The following is a 20,462-nucleotide window of genomic DNA, read 5'->3' as shown; positions in this document are numbered from 1 at the left end:
TTGTGTGACATTTGGATGCACAGGAACGATCCCGGGACAATCCCGGGATATAGGGCTGGGGAAGACATGCCTTATGAGCCCTGCCCTCTTTTGCATCTGGTCAATAGGACAGGGCTCCTGCAGCTTTAACTGTTGTGATGAAGAGAGGATTTCACCAGGTGCTGCATGCATACAAATGACACCTGGCCCTCATCTTGACGGCAGCGCTTTGGTGGTGGGACGCGCCTGTCTCCCCCGCTTGCGTTCCTTCCCAGAATCTGCATGGGAAGGAATGCAAATGCAAAATTTCCCCAATAGCTGAGGGGGAAAGGAATAAGGGGGCAGGAATGAGGCAGCCAGGATGATGAGGAGAGGAACCCTGAGTGCCAAAACCACCTCTCCACCCTCTGACCTTCCTCTGGCTGCCCGTTCCTTCCTATTATTATTATTATTATTATTATTATTATTATTATTATTATTATTATTATTATTATTATCTGTGCAGCTGCATGATACAGATAATGACAATTTTAAAAGGGGGGGGAGGAATGGGCCCCTTCTTCTCCTCCCCCTCTTTTTTATTTTTAAAGAGCTGCAGGGCCTGTTCCTCTCCTCCCCATCTCCCCATTTTTTTATTTTTTATTTTCTATGGGGCAATGACTCTACTGAGTTCTTGAGGTCTGCCCCATTCCCTGTCCAGCCCATGGTGACCAATCAGGGCCCGCCATGGGCTGTGACAAGCCTCTGCGGCCCAAAAATCCCCGCCTTTTTCCAGTGGAGTTTCTGGGGGTTGCCCCCGGATGGCTTCGCAATGGCGGCTGACCTGCCGCTAGTGTGAAGCCACCCTGTGGCAAACCCTCCATATAGATGTGCCCCTGCTGAAGCCCCTGTAGAAGCCACCCTGTGGAAAACCCTCCATGTAGACGTGCCCCTGCCGAAATTTCTTTTTCAATACAACTGTTAAAGATACAGGAGCCCTGTCCTCCTTTCCATATTGCCACCTAGGGCTGGTAGAGTTGGTGAATAGAAGGCTATTCTCATAAATTGAACTCTAATAACTCTCTTTAGCAAGGCTGAAGGTAGGGGATAGTCTTTTTTCAAAGAAAAACCTACTTTTTTTATTCTTGTGGGTTGTTTTGTTGACTCCATCCACACCTATAGGAAGTGTTGCATTGCACACACTAACTAGGGAATAGCTCAGGATCCAGCCCTGCTTCGTTTCAAAGGCAACCGCTTTGCTTACCTGCCTAAACTCCTTGAGATCAATTTTGTTCCCCACCAACACCAAGGGGATGCTGTCGGAGTGCCGGACGCGATAAATGAGCTCCTTGAATTCCGCAGCTTCTTGGAAGGACTGGCGGTCCGTGATGGAATAGCAAATAATGAAGCCCTCTCCGCCTCGCATATATTGGTCTCTCATGGCCGTGAATTCTGCCTGCGGAGTAACATTGAGATGCTATATAATTTAGTAAGCAAAATAAACGGCCTATAAAGAACGGAGCTGCTGAGAGTGTGCTTCTGAGGTCATTTCTTTTTTCTCCCTTTTCTTTTTCAAAAGCGAGTTTGTTTAAAGGTATAACTAGCTCAAAAATCTGCAGACCTGTTCCTTTTATTATTCACAAGGCATCCCGAGATGATCCACGACATATCTTTCCCTTGAATTGTTTTTGTTTGTCTTTTTCTTACAGTAATTAATGTGTATTTGTTTATATATATATATATATATATATATATATATATATATATATATATATATATATTCCTTTTATTACAGTCAACAGACCAATAAAACATATAAAAACACATAATAAATATTTTAAATACATGAAATTAAAACAGAGTATGATTGCATGAGCCTCCTTAAAGTTCTGTGCTAGAGGTATATGCTAATACCTTTTTTAAATATATAAAAAAGGTATTAGCATGCTGGTACATTCTCACTTGTTTTTAAAGATGTACAGAAAATCTGTTTCTCTTCACGAACCCTGCAGATATATCTTGTGTGCAATCCTGAGCACAAACCGAAGGAGGAAGACTGCTGTTTTTGTTTCTTTGTATGTTTGTTTTCCCTCCTTCTTCCTTTTGAGAAATGTTTGCTGATTCCTGGATGTGTGATTCCATTCAAAACTGTGTTTTCTTTTCTTTTTAAACACGCATTTTGGGATGCCCTTTTTTAAAAAGATAGAATGCACTTTTTTAAGGTTTAGTCAATGGGGGGAAAGCACAGACTTCTTAAAAATATGCATTTTCCCGTCTGAACAAGCTGAAAAACAGGTCGAAAACCAAAAACTGGTATCAGGCCGAAATGAGCTTTGAATTGATGTTAGGAGAATTTAGGCAAGCTTGAAAATTGTTGGCAAACCCCTCCCCCCATCCCTTCTCCCTCCTCCCCTTTTCCTTTTCCTGACGTTTGTCTAGATTCTTGATAATTTCAGTGCCATGGACAAACCCAGAGGTCTATTTAGAACATGTACAGATTATTATTTATTATTATTTATTATATTTATATACCACCCCATGGCCGAAGCTCTGTGGATGGTTTACGGAAGTTAAAAACAGTGAACATTTTTTTAAAAAATACACAAAATTTAAAACCATCAAAAGCATAAAAACAACAATATCTTTTTAAAACAGCTATGTAGCTTTGCTCCATCTAATCCAGAGAGATCTACTCTCACGAAGGCCATAGCTAGACCTAAGGTTTATCCCTGGATCATCCAGGGGTCAAACCTGTTCACCTAGGTGACACACAGGGGATCTAGTGCTCAGGCAGGGGCGAACCCTGGATGATCCCAGGATAAACCTTTGGTTTAGCTGTGGCCTAGGTCTCCAGAGTGCAGCTGTGCTGAAATTTTCATCCCCCACTCTTTTTGACAATTTGGGGGTGGGGTGTGTGTGAAAAATGAAATGAAATCGTCTTGAAAACTGAGAAAGGTAGGATAAAATCCATGAGACATTTTTGAGCAGTGTGGGGGAATCCATGAGCACATTTTTAACCTCAACCCTGTAGAAGGGTATGGGATTTTAGCATGAAAATGGAAGTGGGAAAAGCTTAAATTAGGGCAACTGTAGGAAAAGGAGAACAGGGCTCCCATTTTTTTAACAGTTTATTTTATTTATTTATTTATTTATTACATTTTTATACCACCCAATAGCTGAAGCTTTCTGGGTGGTTCACAAAAATTAAAACCATAATAAAACAACCAACAAGTTAAAAACACAAATACAAAATACAGTATAAAAAGCACAACCAGGATAAAAACCACGCAGCAAAATTGATATAAGATTAAAATACAGAGTTAGAACAGTAAAATTTAAATTTAAGTTAAAATTAAGTGTTTAAATACTGAGAGAATAAAAAGGTCTTCAGCTGGTGATGAAAAGAGTACAGTATAGGCGCCAGGCAGACTTCTCTGGGGAGCTCGTTCCACAACCGGGGTGCCACAGCGGAGAAAGCCCTCCTCCTAGTAGCCACCTGCCTCACTTCCTTTGGCAGGGGCTCACGGAGAAGGGCCCCTGTAGATGATCTTAAGGTCTGGGCAGGTACATATGGGAGGAGGCGTTCCTTCAAATAACCTGGCCCCAAACCATTAAGGGCTTTGAATGTCAATACCAGTTGTATTGAAAAGGGAATTTCAGCAGGGCAAGATCTACACTACTTCTTTAAAATGGTTTATGACAGTAGTGACAACTGTTGGGGCCCAGGACATACTCCATATACAGCTTTCAAACCATTTCAAAGTGTCATATCCTGCTTGGTGTTCATCTGGCACAGGTGTCATTAGTAGGCATGCAGCACCTGGTGCAATTCCCTCTTCATTACAACAGTTAAAGCTGCAGGAGCCCTGCTGTCTTTTGTATCTGGTCAAGAGGGCAGGGCTCCTGTCCTCTTGACCAGATACAAATGACAACTGACCAGTATAAAGAACTTCTGGAACAATGCTAGTTCCTCTCCTTGATCTGAGGCTGAAAGCTGCCCTGGAGAGTATCCCCAGCTGTGAGGAATGCCCAACCTGCCTTTTTAAGTAGGCTTTCTTTAACAGTAAAATAAATAAATAAACCCCTTAACCACTTCACCTTAATTTTTTTTTATTTAAAGTGTTACAAAAAAGAAAATAAACTAAAATAATGAATACAAACAATCCCTTAACTATTATTATCAAACCATTAGTGATGTAGATATCTATAATAATTTGTGAACTGCCCAGAGAGCTTCGGCTATTGGGCGGTATAAAAATGTAATAAATAAATAAATAATAAATATATAATATAAAAAGTTAAGAAGAAAAGTTGATTAATACAACTTCTAGGGGAAGGTAGCTAATCACACACACAAAAAAGAAAAAATCACGAAGAAAAATTATCTATAATTGTAACTAAATATACAATTAAACTAAATTATAAATGCGCTATATCCCCTTCATTTATTATTATAATGTCCATATACTCAAAGCTGAGGCAGGCATACTTTGTTGTATTTCCGGATGTGATGCATATTGAATGAATTTCCCCCACAATGTTGGTTCTGATATTCCTTGGATTTGAAGCAAGATGAACCACTTAACCTTAATAAGGAAATTAATCCAACTCCCCTCCACCCGAAAATTTCTCAGAAATTTATCCTGCCCCCTCAAAGGCCACTGCGGAGGGGGGGGGACGACTTCTATTTTGCAAGGAGACAAGTGGACCCACACAATGGGGGGTTGGCCCAGTACTACTCCAGGATCATAGGGTGGGTGGTTTTGCTGAGTCCTGCTACCTGCTCTCCCTCTGTAAATAGAGATCTGATAGGCACAACCTGGGGCACTCTGGGCTCTTCTACCCCAAGCAAGATATTACACTATGAATCATAGAATCATAGAATAGCAGAGTTGGAAGGGGCCTACAAGGCCATCGAGTCCAACCCCCTGCTCAATGCAGGAATCCACCCTAAAGCATCCCTGACAGATGCTTGTCCAGCTGCCTCTTGAAGGCCTCTAGTGTGGGAGAGCCCACAACCTCCCTAGGTATGAAAGCGGTATATAAAAGGCAAGAGACACACTACTGCTTTATAGTGGTATTGAAGTGCACTGACAATTGTTGAGGCCCATTGACACATACTACATACCTTTTTCATACCACTTTCATAGTGTTATATCCTGCTTGGTGTAGATGTGTCATGGGCCCCACCTGTTGTCAGTGCACTTCAGTACCACCATAAAGCAGTAGTGTAGATCCTGCAGGGCACTTCAATACTACTATAAAGCAGTTGTGCGGCTCCTGCCTTTTATATACCACTTTCATACCACTTTCATAGTGGAATATCCTGCTTGGTGTGGATGAGCCCTCCGTCGGCAAAGTGTGTGGCCTCCTGCTGATTACTGTAGCACCTTCTAGCATAACTGCCTCCTGTTGGACTTAGACCCAATTTACAGCTACCAGCATTAGCAGTGTGAGTTCTTTCCATGGCAATCTGGTAACATTCTGCAAACCAATATGGAACTGCAATCTCCCCCCACTCCAACCTGGTTCATTTCCCCACAACTAGGGCCTCATCTACACCAAGCAGAATATTCCACCATAAAAGGCAGGAGCCACATTACTGCTTTACAGTGGTATTAAAGTGCTCTGACAACAGTTGGGGCCCATTGACACAAACCATATACCGCTTTCATACTGCTTTCATAGTACTGTCTCCCGGTTGGTATGGCTTCTGCGTTTTATATACCACATTCATACCACTTTCATGCTGCTTGGTGTAGATTAGACCTGGGTTTCTTGCAGGGATTTTGTCTGCAATTATTAACGTGCAAGAAGACCAAAAAGTCGGAAGTACACATTCTTTGATTGCTCTGTTGTACACACAGCCAGAGTAATTAAACAAACCAAAACAAACAAACAAACAAAAAACAGGAAAGGGTTGGTTTTTCCCATGGCGGAAGAGAGGATTCTTATCTTTATTTCTGTCTGTGAGGACAATCCTGACTTACTTTTTTTGGGACCTAGCACGAATGTGTTTTCTTTCAGCCAGTAAGTCTTGTTGTTGTAGAGGCACTAAGTGAGGGCCTGCTGACATGGTGGAGCCGGGGGGGGGGGGGGGGGACAACGACTAAGAGGTCTGGTTCACAATGAGAACCAGGAGCATGTTATGTTTTCTGGATTCTGACCAAACAGGAGTCAGGTTTCCCAGAGAGACAGGAAACAGAGCAACAGCACAGAGAGCTCTGAATGATGCTGGAGCTGGAAGCCAGACAAGTTTGCTTGTATGTTGCTCCAACAAGCAGCAGATTGTGACTGAGCCTTAGGTATGGTTTGGCTTCCATTAGGCTTGTTAGCCCTGCCTCCCTATTGACTAAGCCCCTTTCCCTTAAAGGATCACAAGTCTGTTTCAGCAGCGATGTCACAGAAGTGTCTGTGGCATGATGGTGTCTTCATGGCTAGAATCCTCTGACTTTGACGATGGCAATGCAACATCCTCCTGACATAGAGGAGCTTATACCTGGGGCCTTCCTTGACTGCTAGATCCTCAGGAGGTAACAACTTCATAACTTCCTTCTGTAAGCAATCCCTATCCCTGACCCATTAACTTAGGAGTCCCATCTGAGGACAGGTGGCTGCATAAGAACATAAGAAGATCATGCTGGATCAGACCAAGGGCCATATTGTCCAACATTCTGTCCTAAACTATGGCATGCTATAGAGACCGGTAGGGCAGCATTTGTAGGGGGAAACTGGAGGGTGACAGGGAGTGCTCAACCTTTTCTAGCATGCAGAGTCCTGGGATAGGGTTCCAGAAAAAATCTTCGGCTGGGGAAGGGTTTAGCAAACTCCTCCCACCATGCAAGTCAGATACTTCCTACCTGAGCATGACAACTAAATGGCAAACCTGTGAAAATTATTTATTTATTTATTTATTTATTTCATTTCTGTACTGCCCAATAGCCGTTGCTCTCTGGGCGGTTCACAAAAATGTAGTTTTGTCCTTAGAATGGAGATAGGAGACTGGGAACCTGATCTGCCTTAATTTGGAAATAGTGTAAATGTGTGATATCATGTACATGGCACATGTTCCAGAGCTTTAAACGATTTCAGTCCTTGCATTCCGAAATACCATCCTCTTTCAGAACTGTGAGTCCTTTGCAGGTGCTATACTTCAGATTTACCAGTACAGAACATCTATTCTTTTCTTTTCTTTCTTTCAAACAAAGGACGACAAGCAATGTTCTTTTACTAATTAACCAAAATGCAACATTCGTGGCAGGAAACGATCAAAGACAACATTAGCATTCAGGATGCACAGAACATGAGTAACATTGTTATCTCATGTACAAATGAACTACAGGAAATGTAATGTTGGAAATGCTAAATGATAGGTGGCAGGAATTACAGAAGGGCCCAGCCAGAGAACCATGAAAGGCTTTACTGTTAAACCGTCATCAATAAAATATCATTGAAGGGAGAGGAAAAGGTCTGAATTTGGTCTGGCCAAATTCTAGAGGCCACTCTGAGCTCCACACGATAGTGTTTGGGTTCAAGACCCCAGACTAGATATCAGAGAAGTCCACTCCTGTCCTCATCTGCCCCTACCAGATGGTCAAAATACTTCCAAAAGTCAGAAGCACCAAGTGGGTTCCCCCACACAAAAAAATAAATAAATAGAGAGAGCATATGCGTTCAGTTAGTATGATGTGATCCACTGGGGATGCAAAAGAATAAATATGTGTCATAGAAGATCCCCTCATGAAACAATGAGAAGTTACAGTGGTTAAGCATGTTGAGTGAAATATGATCTATTTTTATTTATTTATTTATTTACGCATTTTTATGCCGCCATTCAGCCGAAAAAGGTTCTCATGGTGGCTTACAAAAGTATTTCTTGACAGTCCCTGCCCACAGGCTGACAATCTAAAAGATTGATGCCTTAGTGTGTCGTGTGAACCTTGACCTAACATGTTGTGTGAACCGTTCCTATCCGTGGTGGATACATAACTAAGTTTTAAATACGCTCACTATTGCAAAGGAGTTAGCAGCCTAACCATGGCTTAGTGTGTTGTCTGAATAGGACCTTCATGTCCTTCCTTTCCAAGTGAAATGGGAGGCAACTATATATTTGTTACCATAGGTTAATTAAAATGTGCTAGGCTGGGGAGTGGGGGGCAAGGCAAAAAACATCTGCTAGTGTGCCTTTGGCTACCCTGGGCTAAATTTAGGAATAAGTGAATCTGTAAATTTTGGCTCCATTCAGTTTCCCATCTTTCTGACCTTAAATTCAGTTGGGTTCAATTCAATATGAAGCTATTAGAGGAAGTGGGAAAGGAAGCAGCTGCTGAACTTTGCAACTAAGGGCATGTCTATACCGCCCAATAGCGCCAGCTATTGGGCGTTATAGAAATGTAATAAATAAATAAATAAATGAGTCCTTATCCCGGGGATCATCCCGGGATCATACCTATGCATCCACATGATGCACAGCGGATCCCGGGGGCAGGGAAGGATGATCTCTCCATTTCCCTGGGATAAATGGGGGAGCTTTTGGCCCAATTTTCCCCACAGTCTTGGGATCATCCCAAGACCGCAGGAGGTGTGGGCAGCCATCCCGGCTTATTCGCTACTATTTACCAGAGGTGGAGGTGGCGGAGAAGGTCCCATGGCTGCCATGTCCAGACGTATAGAATGGGAGAGTTAATATTATTCATTTTTTTAAATGTTCCTGGGACTGCCGAGCCATTGGGTTGGCAAGTTCCTCATAGACTGCCTGCTTTGGTTTTGAAGGTCACACAAGCTGTAGGCCTTTAGACTATCAGCCCCTCAAAATGCCTGATTCTACTTGGGAGATGATGGCGCCACAGTTGCCCAACCATCTGAGATTCTAAGGCTCTTTTTATTAAACCAGAAGGTTGTAAATTCAGAATCTGCATTGGCATGTTTATACCCAGACACCATCTGTGTGAAGCAACAGAATCTGTGTGGGCTGCTGGTTGCTAGGGCAAGCAAGGCAGAAATAGCACTCAGCAAACACGATTTCTGTCTTGTTTTTCTCCCCTTAACAAAGTTTACAAAGACAGAGAACAAAAGGGAGGGGGGAAAGGAATGAAAAGAGCAGTCAGCAGGTGGTAACCAGGACATGTGCTTGCTCCTGCCATCTGTTCCTAGACTGGAAGGTTGAAGAACTGGCCATAGGAAGCTTCCAAGAAAGGACCAGACAGGCAACTGTTCTGCAATCTCCTTGGACTGTCTTCCAATTCTAAGATTCATTGAGTTCACGCCAGTTCTCAAAAATTCTGCCTCCCGTGGAGCCTGTTCATATGCACTTTTACTCAAAAGTAACATCTTACTAAATATTTGATTTATTTATTTATTACATTTTTATACCACCCAATAGCCAAAGCTGCTATTATTATTATTATTACCGTATTTCTTCGATTGTAAGATGCCATCGATTGTAAGACGCACACTAATTTCAGTACCACGAACAGAAAAAAAGCTTTGATTCAAAGGCCGTTGCTAGACGAGGACTTAGCCCGGCGTGAGGTCCGGGCTCCCTGCTCTGCATGCAGATGATGCACAGGGGATCCCGGGGTCAGGCCGGCTAAGTCCTCCCTTGACCCGGGATAACCGGATTCGCTTATGGCCCGGCTTTTCCGTGTAAGGTTTAGCTACTTCCATGGCTTTTCCCGGCTGCTTGCTTACTCGTGAGTAGCTGGGAGAAGCTGAGCACTGTGCCCATCGGGCCGGGGGGGGAAATCACAGGGGGGGAGATGGGGGCCGGGGGGAAAGAGCGGACCTGGCAGGAGAGATGGGGGGGAAGAGCGGAGCCAGGGTGGGGAGATCATGGACAGGGGGCGTGCAGAGGTGGCATCGGACATGGCAAGCAGGTGATTGGGTGGGCATGGCGAGTGGGCTGGCGAGCGGGCGGGGGGGCATCAAACATGGTGGATGGGGGGAAGAAGAATGGGGCCAGGCCATAGTGAGCGGGGACGAGCGAGCGGGCCGGGGGGGCATCAGACATTGGGGGGGGGAATCAGGGGCAGGGGGAGCGGGGAACCCTTTACTTTTTAAAAAAAGACTTACTTTTCCGTTGGTGCGCTCCTGCACACATGGCCCCTTCAAGATAAAAAAAAATGGAGGATGCGACGGGGCTTTCCCTTACCCCGTCGTGTGTTACGTATTAGGGATGTGCTCCGCTCCGATTAGAAGTGGAGAATCAGAAGCGAATTGGCCTGCTCTGCCTTGCCCAGAGGCGGAGTAGAAGAGGACCGGGGACCCATAGAAGCATGGCGAAGAGAAGCGCCCTTTTCGCGGAGCGATCCGATCACCATTTTGAAAAATTTCGCCCATAGGATTGCATTGCGGAAAAGTATAGGGGATAACTGTGTTGTTTTTAAAGCTATCTTTCTGAAACTTCTTGTGCTTAGAGAGTCGTGGCTGGGGGTCATTTTGAGCCTACTCTCAGCTCTCTGCGTGCTGCGGTTCACTTGCTAGAATTTTTGGAAAAATCGGGTAAAACAGCGGGAAAAAATGTACCTTTTTCAAAGGGCTGAGGGGCAGAGTCAACTCCCGGTCATGATCACATGATCCCAAAGTTGGAGGAGGGGATAGGCAAAATGGGTAACTTGGGATTCTGGGAAACTTCTCTTTCTACTCTGAATGGAGTTTTCCCAGTGTTTTTTAAAACAGTAGCTCCACCAAATGCACAAACACAACCTGAAATCATATACTAACAGAGAGGAAACACAGCACTGCTACCCACCCTAACTTTGGGGAACAACTGAATAGATATGGTTCAAGGGGATGAGCTCCCCTAGGGCATGTGGACGTGCCCAGTGCACTCTCCTGACCTTGGAGGATCATCAGAGTCCTCCAAAGGTAAATCACTGGAGTGAATGCCTATCATGAGTTGAAGTGATCGTTTGCTTCTTAAAGACTGGTACCTAGACAGGACCAGTCAAATTGGCAGATGATTCCCCCTCCCCTTGGGCACGTCTACTCCCCTCTTACTGGTAAAAGACAGATATAGCCTTTTTTTAAGAAAAATCTTCTTGTTGTTTATTCAGCAACACTGCTGCTTTTAATTCCACCCCTCCTTTGTTTATTTATTTATTTATTTATTCCATTTTATATGCATTACTGGCTTTGAAACTATCCTTGGCTCACTTCCTTGTGCCCTCAGAAATGTCTGCTGCCTGCCTGCCTTCCCTCCCTCCTCCCCTGCCCACCTCGCAGGGATGGTTTTTGTGTGTCTTGCTTTGACTCAGGGGAGAAGTCCTTCCTGTGCTCAAGTTCCAAATCAATTTTTCAAGTGTGGAAGAAGATTCATATTTAGGTTTATCTCTACTCCCCAATTCATGGCATGTTGGGATTTCCTTTGAAATGGGCCCATTGAGCTGTCTGCAGCTTTAAATCCCTGAGATACTGGGGTGTCCGACTTTCATAAATTCCCCAAAAATCAGGGGATGATGGGATTGGCTTGAAACTTGGCGTCCATGTGGACACATGGATAAGCTCTCATGGGACCGAAGGTGAGGTTTCTGAACTGTGAATTGGCATAGTTGTAGCATGGGACTTGATTTGGGGTGAGTTAAAAGGTTAGAGCCCCGCCAAAAATCAGGGGATGATGGGATTGGCTTGAGGCTTGCCATGAATGTGGCTCTAGATGGCATCTGGGGGGGTGCCCTCTTCAATGGGCTGTCGCCAGAGAACAGCCCATGTCTGCAAATGGGGTGTTCGATTTTCATAAATTCCCCAAAAATCCGGGGATGATGGGATTGGCTTGAAACTTGGCGTCCATGTGGACACATGGGTAAGCTGTCATGGGACCAAAGGTGAGGTTTTTGACATGCAAATTGACAGAGCTATCGAAAGGGGTGTGAATTGGGGTTATGGGTGGTGCATTAGAGGTTAGAGCCCTGCCAAAAATCAGGGGATGATGGGATTGGCTTGAGTCTTACCATGAATGTGGGTCTAGATGGCATCTTTGAGGGTGCCCACTTCCCTTTTTTTTATCTATCAAAATGTCGGAGAACAGTCCATGTCTGCAAATGGGGTGCCCGATTTTCATAAATTCCCCAAAAATCAGAGGATGATGGGATTGGCTTGAGACTTGGCATGCGTGTGTATACATCCATGAGGTGTCATGGTGCCAAACTTGAGGTTTCTAACGTTAACAGAAAAAAAGTTGTATACTTTTTAAGCTTTCAATGCAAGCCTATGGGGGGGAAACGGAGCTCCGATCCGGATCTGGAGCTCTGCAGCGGAGCGGAGCAGACTATAGGCGGAGCAGGGTGGAGCGAAGTGGCCCGATTCACTATTCATGGATCTGGAAGAGAAGTGGAGCGGGGGGTCCGTGCGCACCCCTATTACGTATAGCTAGGGGCAACGGCCCACGCTAGCTGTAGTGCGGCCTCGCCCCAACTCCACACCAGATTATGAGGTAGGTCTAGCAAGGCCCTAAGAAATAATAAACGCACCTGTGATTCTAAGACGCAACCCGTTTTTAGAGATGTTTATATGGGGGGGGGGAAGTGCGTCTTAGAATCGAAGAAATACGGTATTATTATTATTATTATTCTCCCAAGTAAATGTGTACAGGTTTGCAGTCTGGATAGAGAGGAATCTATGGGTTCATCTACACGAAGCAGGATATTCCACTATGAAAGTGGTATGAAAGCGGTATATAAAAGTCAGGAGCCACACTACTGCGTTATAGCAGTATTGAAGTACACTGACAACTGTTGGGGCCCATTGACACATTCCATATAACCCTTTCATACCACTTTCATAGTGTTATATCCTGCTTGGTATAGATGTATGATGGGCCCCAACAGTTAACAGTGCACTTCAATACCCCTATAAAGCAATAGTGTGGCTCCTGCCTTTTATATAACGCTTTCATAGTGGAATATCCTGCTTTGTGTAGATGAGCCCTATCTGTCAAATTTTTTTAAAAAAATATTTATTTTATATCCCTCCTTTCCAACAAAAATGGTATCCAGTGTTTCTAACAGTAACATCCTGATAAAAAGCAAAATATTAATTAAAACATAGCATTTGAACAAATTCATTAAAATTCAATTAAAGCACAACTATAAAAGAAAGACTCAACACCATCCAATTAAAACCAGCTTCAGCAACAGACCAGCTTGTATGCTACAGGCCTGCCTGGATAAAAATATATTTGCCTGCTAGTGGAAGAACAGTATCTATTTATGGTCTTTGTCACACACTGCCTTAATCTGCCTTAAAGAAAACTAAAATACGTATTTAAATACATTGTGTACTGTACATTTAAAACTGTAGGGCTCTAACATTGGGATTCTTGCGAAGCGTACTTGCAGCAAAGCTTTTGTGACATTAGGGTATTGAGTCTGAGGCCACAACATGATGGCATTGTTGTAAGTAAGAACAGGGCATGATGGGAGATGTAGTTTAGGGCAACAAGCAAAGAAATCTCTCTCTCCCTCTCTCTTTCTCTCTCTTTTAAGAATATGGTGCCGATCAGGTCAAAATCATGAGAACTGAATGGGTATCAGGTTTAATAGGTCTTCCAGTGTTACCTGACACTTTTAAAGTACCATCTTATATTTGTCTGCCCATTGAGTTCAATGAGACGTAGCTCCAGATACGCATGTATAGGACTTCAGTCTTAAAAAAAGACATTTATGCAAGTGGCTGAGGTATAAAACCTGGGCTAGCCTGCCTTTACAGATAGAGCAGATCGTTCCAGTGAAAATTCAACTTGCTTCATACGAGGAAGAACAAATGTCATTAAAAGAACTTTTTTAAAAAAGAAGAAGAAAAAGAAGGAGCTTAAATAAAACACACTTTAAGAGAACAAAATATCAGGGAGACCAAGGCCATAGCTGAACAGGGCGGAATCCCGGGGCAATCCCCGGGATCGTCCCTGTACATCCACATGACACACACGGTGTCCTGGGATCAGGGAGGGAGGATCCCTCCCTGGCCACGGGATCTTGCCCTACACTTTAGGCCTGCTTTTTCCACGGTCTTGGGCTGATCCCGAGACTGCAGAAAGTTTGGCCCACCATCACGGTTTGTCCCGGTTCCTCATGGTTCCTCACAAGGAACCGGGAGCTGTGCATGGGATGCAGAGCTCCTCAGGAGCTCTGTGCCCGTTGGGGGTGGGGTGGGGGAGCTGGGGATTTTTTAAAAAAAACAAAAACAAACAACTTACCTTTTGTGCATGAGCACTCATGCACATCTTCTGTTTCTTTAAAAAAAAATGGCGGGCGCAGCGTCCTCTCCTTCTGAGGCCATTCCGTGCCACATGTGAAAAGAGGGGGGATCTCACGATAAAAAACATTGTGAGATCTTCACTCCTCCATCATGGAATAACAGGTAGGTCTAGCTAAGGCCTAAGTCTTCCTGCATCTTAAGAAGAATCTTCATGTCCCAGTGTTATGCCAGTGGCCATCACACCATCCAGTGGCACTGAGCCTCAAACTTTAATGAAGGGTGAATTAGTTAATTTTGCCTGAACCTAACACTCATCAACATCATTGTGTTGAAGAAAAAGTTGTTAGGGGATTTATTTTTCTCCCAATCATCAGTAGTGGATACAAATTATAAGCAATCTGAGGACTGTAGCCTATGATGGAATTCTTTCTGTTCAAGTGAGGGCAAAACATGGATGTATGTGTGTATATATGTGTGTGTGTGTGTGTGTGTGTGTGTGTGTGTGTAGAAATCTAAAATGGATTCAAAGGACTTTAGATGTCTCTGAATCTGCCCCATGGATTTCACAGCAGACTGTTAGCTTCCAAATCACACAAATTCCACAGACTTGAAGACCATTCTTGTTTTTGTTTATGACTTTCCAGAATTGTACACAAATTTCATCACACAAAAGTATGAAATTTAATTGAAAAGGCACTAATATATATGCATTTTTAAAACACACAACAAACAATATTTTAAACATCTTTCTGCAGCCTCTGCTGTGTAGCACACACCCTTCTTCTTTTTTTGCAGTCTGTGCTGAGCTAAGAAAATTTTGTAAAATGCCACATGCCAGCATCTTTCACATGAATCGTGGAGGACTTTTTTGGGTACATTTCCAAAGAGGGGTGGAATCTGATTCTGTCAACGAGTGGATGAAAGAGTGAAAGACACCAGACAATTTGCAAAGCACAGATGCAACAAATGAAAGATAAATTGTATGTCCCTAGGCAAAGGTAGTCACAGAGGTCTTGCCCCCCCTCAAAAAAAAATTCTTCACCCGTGACCTTCCTGCATTGACTGGGAAAGTCCTGAATGCTAGTAGAGGCCTCCGTATCCTCAGGGATTTTAATAAAGCAGCATTAATGAATAATCAGAGCTGTGCACAAATATCCTCCCAAAATTCTCCACGCTATTCATGCACATAAAAACTGGAAAGACCATTTCCCCCACAAGGAGAAGAAAAATGGCCCCACAGTTTCTTGGTGGTGGGACTCACCAGAAGTGATAGTGGAACCACACCTTTCTTTTGTCTTTCTTACAGTTTTTGCATTTCCTGCTGCTGCTTTTTGAAGAAGCAAGAAGAGCAACTGTATCTGCATTACTTGACCTCCATTTTGCATCCTCAACAGCGCTCCAGATCTCATATAATTCTGAGCCATTTTGTAGGAGAGGGTAGGCTGACCATATGAAAAGGAGGACAGGGCTCCTGTATCTTTAACAGTCGAATAGAAAATGGAATTTCAGTAAGTATCATTTGTATATATGGGGAACCTGGTGAATTTCCCTCTTCATCACAACAGTTAAAGCTGCAGGTGCCCTCCCCTCTTTTGAATCAGGTCACTCTAGTATAGGTCCTGCAGCTTTCACTATGGTGATGAAGAGGGAATTTCACCAGGTTCTCCATATATACAAATGATACCTGCTGAAATTCCCTTTTCTATGCAACTGTTAAAGTTACAGGAACTCTGTCCTCCTTTTCATATGGCCACCCTAGGAGAGGGGGAAAGTTGGTCATCACACACACACACACACACACACACACACACAAACACACACACAGTGAAATTTCTGCAAATTAACCTTTTTCTCTAGAGCAGGGAGTGAGAGAAAGAAAAATATCAGAGGTTTTCTCAGGGGAAAAAAACTGTCCTAAAAAGTTTATATCAACTCTAAAGTAAATGGTGTGGTTCCATCCAGACTTTTCATTCTCCTTCTAGACTGACACCGGTGCTTCTTTCCACTTGCAGTAAAACAGTTCTGTGCAACAGTGCCCAGGTTGGCAAATTTTTACCTTTCATATTAATGCTAATAGCTCTTTTCTTTAAGGAGAAAGACCTTGATCTTTTTCTCGAAGATGCAGTCATTGAAGCAGATTCACTGTTAAATCTCTCTCTCTCTCTCTCTCTCTCTCTCTCTCTCTCTCTCTCTCTCCTTCTTCTTCTTTTTTAAATCCAGCTTCATTTGGTTTATTACATGCAATAAAATATGTGCTCCCTTCTCATCTGCATGCAGGATAGTATAACATGGATTTTCACCTTAAATCACAAAATGCATCATTAATGGTAAAGGGAAAGAATTAATAGCTCAGTCGTTAGGTTTTAGGGAAGAGCAGAAAGGAGGAGATTCTGGTAGTGTGAAGGTGATGACAATAGCTGGCAAGTAGCATGTCATGGGAGACTTGTGAAGTCCTCCTCCATAGGGGTGTGCAGCACATTTCATTAGGATGTGCACCCAGGGATTTTTTTTTTAAGACGTGAGCATTCATTGAATACTCAACCATAAAGGACTTTTTTTTTCATTTATTTATTAAACACTGTAGACACTGATGCCCCACTCTGGATTCAGCTTGCCTGACCACAGTAGGGCCATTGCAGGTGAGGGGGGAATGAAGAGATGCTCCTCAGCCCTAGCATCAGTGAGGATTTGTAGTGACACTAGCAAGAGGAGAAGCTTAAGAGGCAATTCATAGAAGAGCAGAGTTGGAAGGGGCCTACAAGGCCATCGAGTCCAACCCCCTGCTCAATGCAGGAATCCACCCTAAAGCATCCCTGACAGATGCTTGTCCAGCTGCCTCTTGAAGGCCTCTGGTGTGGGAGAGCCCACAACCTCCCTAGGTAACTAGTTCCATAGTCATACTGCTCTAACACTCAGGAAGATTTTCCTGATGTCCAGCTGGAATCTGGCTTCCTTTAACTTGAGCCTGTTATTCCGTGTCCTGCACTCTGGGAGGATCGAGAAGAGATCCTGGCCCTCCTCTGGGTGACAACCTCACAAGTACTTGAAGAGTGCTATCATGTCTCCCCTCAATCTTCTCTTCTCCAGGCTAAACATGCCCAGTTCTTTCAGTCTCTCTTCATAGGGCTTTGTTTCCAGACCCCTGATCATCCTGGTTGCCCTCCTCTGAATTGGAAGCATGGCACCCAGCAGAGCGATTCCTTTTCTCTCCTAGTGCTGGGAGAACAGTGTGCTGTTGGGGGCAGCAGAGCAGCCAGTGGACAGCTGGAAGATTGTGCCTGATGCATCTGTCTCCCCCTCTTAATCCCTAGTCAATCCCCCCCATTCACTGATTATTGATTGAGACATTAGGGTGTTCCTGGGCACACCCTTTGTGCACATCTATGCCCTCCTCACTTTGACAAAGAAATGCCTGCTCTATATAAGGAGGCAATTCTAAGTGCTCTGAGTAGGCTGCTCATGGGTAGGCTGTCTGAGTGCTCTGAGTAGGCTGATCATGCAAATGTCCCTTTCAGCAGGCAGAGAGGGAAGTCCATGTGTGCAGGCCTCACCAGCATGGTGGCAGAGGGGGAAGGAAATGCCACAATGGCTGAAGTGACAGAAGGTGGGGCGAGTCTTCTGCACTTTGCATGCAGAACCAGGGCTGACCTTACCATTAAGCAGAAGGAAGAGGGCAAAGCAGGCAGAGGAAGAGGGAAAGAGTGGTGCTCTCCGCCTGCAAAGGATCTGATGCGTCTTGACGGCTATGCAGGCCCAAGAAGAAGAAGCTGCTCTGTCATCCGTGCACCTTGTGCCTTGCCATGTCTCACCCCCTGACCCTGCCAGCCAGGCGGCTTACTTTTCTGGGCATGGACATTCTCATCTGCATCGCCGGTGTGCTGCCTCTGTAAGGTCTTTCTGCCTCAAGGAGCCACGCTGGATGGACCTGCAGGCGCTCCCTGGCACCTGAAGGCAGAAAGACCTTACAGAGGCAGTGCAGTGCTGGCAATACAGGTGTGTATGCCCAGGCTCAGAAAAGTAAGTTGCCTGGCAGCGGGCAGGGTCACGAGGCACAGCGAGGCGTGCAGGTGACCAAGTGGCTCCTTCTTCTTGGGTGTGTCTGGGATGGGGTAGAGGAGGATACAGGGTGAGAGTATCATGGGAGGGGGGAGGGGAGGGGCTGTGGTTGTGCCAGGTCCCCAGTGCTTCAGGCGGTGACTTGCCTTGTGCCAAGCCTGTGCAGAACTATGCAAGAGTGATCATTCGCTCCCCAGTCTGAGGAAGAAGGAGGAAAGGGTAGAGAGAGGGGCAAAGGGAAAGAGAGAGATGGGTGTGGCAGAAAGAGAGAGAGAGAGAGAGAAAGAGGAGTTGTTCCTGGCCTCTTTCAGCTGTGGCCCACTCACTGCCGGCATGTGTTCCCCAACTATTTCTATTTCAAGAATCCGACCAAGGATTGTGACTGAGGCGTGGGACCTGGGTGTTATTCTTGACCAGTCCCTAACTATGTCATCACAGGTGGGGGCCGTGGTTTGGAGTTGCTTTTATCAACTCCATGTGCTTCGCCAAGTTCGCCCCTTTCTGTCAGAGGCTGATCTTACCACCGCAGTTCAGGCCCTGGTTCTTTCCAGACTAGACTATTGCAACCTGTTGTATGCAGGGCTTCCCTTGAAGCAAATCCAACGCCTACAGGCTGTACAAAATGCGGCAGCCAGGTTGGTCAAGGGGCTCCCGAAGTGGTCTTCCTTCACTTTAGTGCTTCAAGAGCTCCATTGGCTGCCAGTGGCTGCTAGGGTGCACTACAAGGTCTTGTTGATCATGTATAAAGCCCTGCATTGCTTGGGTCCTGGATACCTGAGCACTCGCCTTTCTCCTGTGTATCACCATTGGCAGACTCGCTCTCAGGAGCAGGGTGCCCTGATGGTCCCCCGCTACAAATTGGAATGTGCGGGGGCCAGGGCATTTTCAGTGGCTGGTCCCCGGTTATGGAACAATGTGCCACTAGAGATTAGACAGGCTCCCACTCTCAATTGCTTCAAACCCCTTTGTAAGGCATTTTTATTTTCACAAGAGTCTGGGGAGGGGGTGGTTTAAATTGGGGTTGAGGGCTTTTAATGGTTTGAGGGTGAGGGTTTTAATGGAATTGTTTTATATGTTATTGTAAAGCGCCTCGATGCCAGAAATGGTGAGTCGGTGCTATAAAAATGCTTTAAATAAAATAAATAAATAAAATAAATAACTAGGGATGTCTGTTGCCAAGAAATCTGGTCCTTTTGGGGCTCGCCATACCTCTACAGCATGCCCGACTTTGCTTGCATCTCCGTGCTACACCGTGGTTTCCCCCAGAACTCTGGGGACTTATTTCAGCCACACTTTGCACAAATTTGCATAATTTGCACAAATTCCAGCCATTAAGTATATTGTTCGTGTGAATTGTGGCTGTACGTTGTGTAAATCATGGTTGTCATTTGCAAAAAACGAAAAGAAAAAAGGAGCTGCAATTTGCGCACATGTGCAACAATTGTGGCTGTAATTTGCACAAATAGAGAACCACTGAATGTCCGCTAGGTGGCCTAGCTCACTGCAGGTTGAGTTGGGCTAGCTAGTGGAAGAGAAACCAAAGTCCAGAGGGCCTGGCCGAAGAAAGCTCAAAAGATCCACCCACCCACACTTTGACATCCCCTCCATATAAGGCAGCTCCGTATCTTCCTAATTTGGCACAATCCAAAATCTGATGGAATTTGGTGTGTGCAGTTGCTCGGAGATGGAGGCAGCGGCTGCCACTCATGGTCTCCTTCCAGGTGTGTGTGTGTGTGTCAGGGAGAAACTCACAGAAAGAAGAGGAGCTGCAAGTTCTCCCCATGCATCCAAGGATAGTTGGGCACCTTGCTCCACATGCCCCAAAGGGGTGAGTGGGTGGCTAGAATTCAATGAGCAGCACATGGTGCAAGCATGGCTGAGTTCACTCATCCCTAGTCCTTATCCACTGAATGGGCTTGGGGTGTTTAATATCTGTGCAAGTCCTGCAACAATAGATTTACTATTTGCATAGCTTAGTCTAGCATTGCTAGAGATCATCTTCAGTCTTTTTGCTACCTTCTAAAATGTCAGAACGGCATGCATGTGGAGCAATGAGGAGTAAAGGCTTGCGAAAGAAATAATGATCAGTTGCTCAGGAAATTCTGAGATTCTCAGATTCTGTGGTGATGGTCTTTAGTTATTCTGTGCCCCCCTTTTTATAGCTCATTGCTCCCTTTTTCTAAGAATCAAGGCTCTGAGCTCTGAGCTCTGATCATTTAAATGAGCAATGACGGAAAAAACCCAGTTCATCGCAC

General features: G+C 44.7%; 1 protein-coding gene across 1 annotated transcript in view; it reads right to left on the bottom strand.

Annotated features, from left to right (window-relative positions):
- Nucleotides 1-20,462, bottom strand: part of RIT2 (Ras like without CAAX 2) — a 274,138-nt gene that overhangs the window by 121,760 nt on the left and 131,916 nt on the right. The window contains exon 4 of the mRNA XM_063128711.1: nt 1,223-1,414. Coding sequence (XP_062984781.1) covers nt 1,223-1,414 — 192 coding nt within the window. The remainder of the gene's footprint in view (nt 1-1,222; nt 1,415-20,462) is intronic.

This window comes from Elgaria multicarinata, chromosome 6, assembly GCF_023053635.1.
Source record: "Elgaria multicarinata webbii isolate HBS135686 ecotype San Diego chromosome 6, rElgMul1.1.pri, whole genome shotgun sequence".
Lineage (NCBI taxonomy): Eukaryota > Metazoa > Chordata > Lepidosauria > Squamata > Anguidae > Elgaria > Elgaria multicarinata.
Note: the sequence above shows the minus strand (reverse complement) of the source record. Positions and strands in the feature narration are given on the sequence as shown.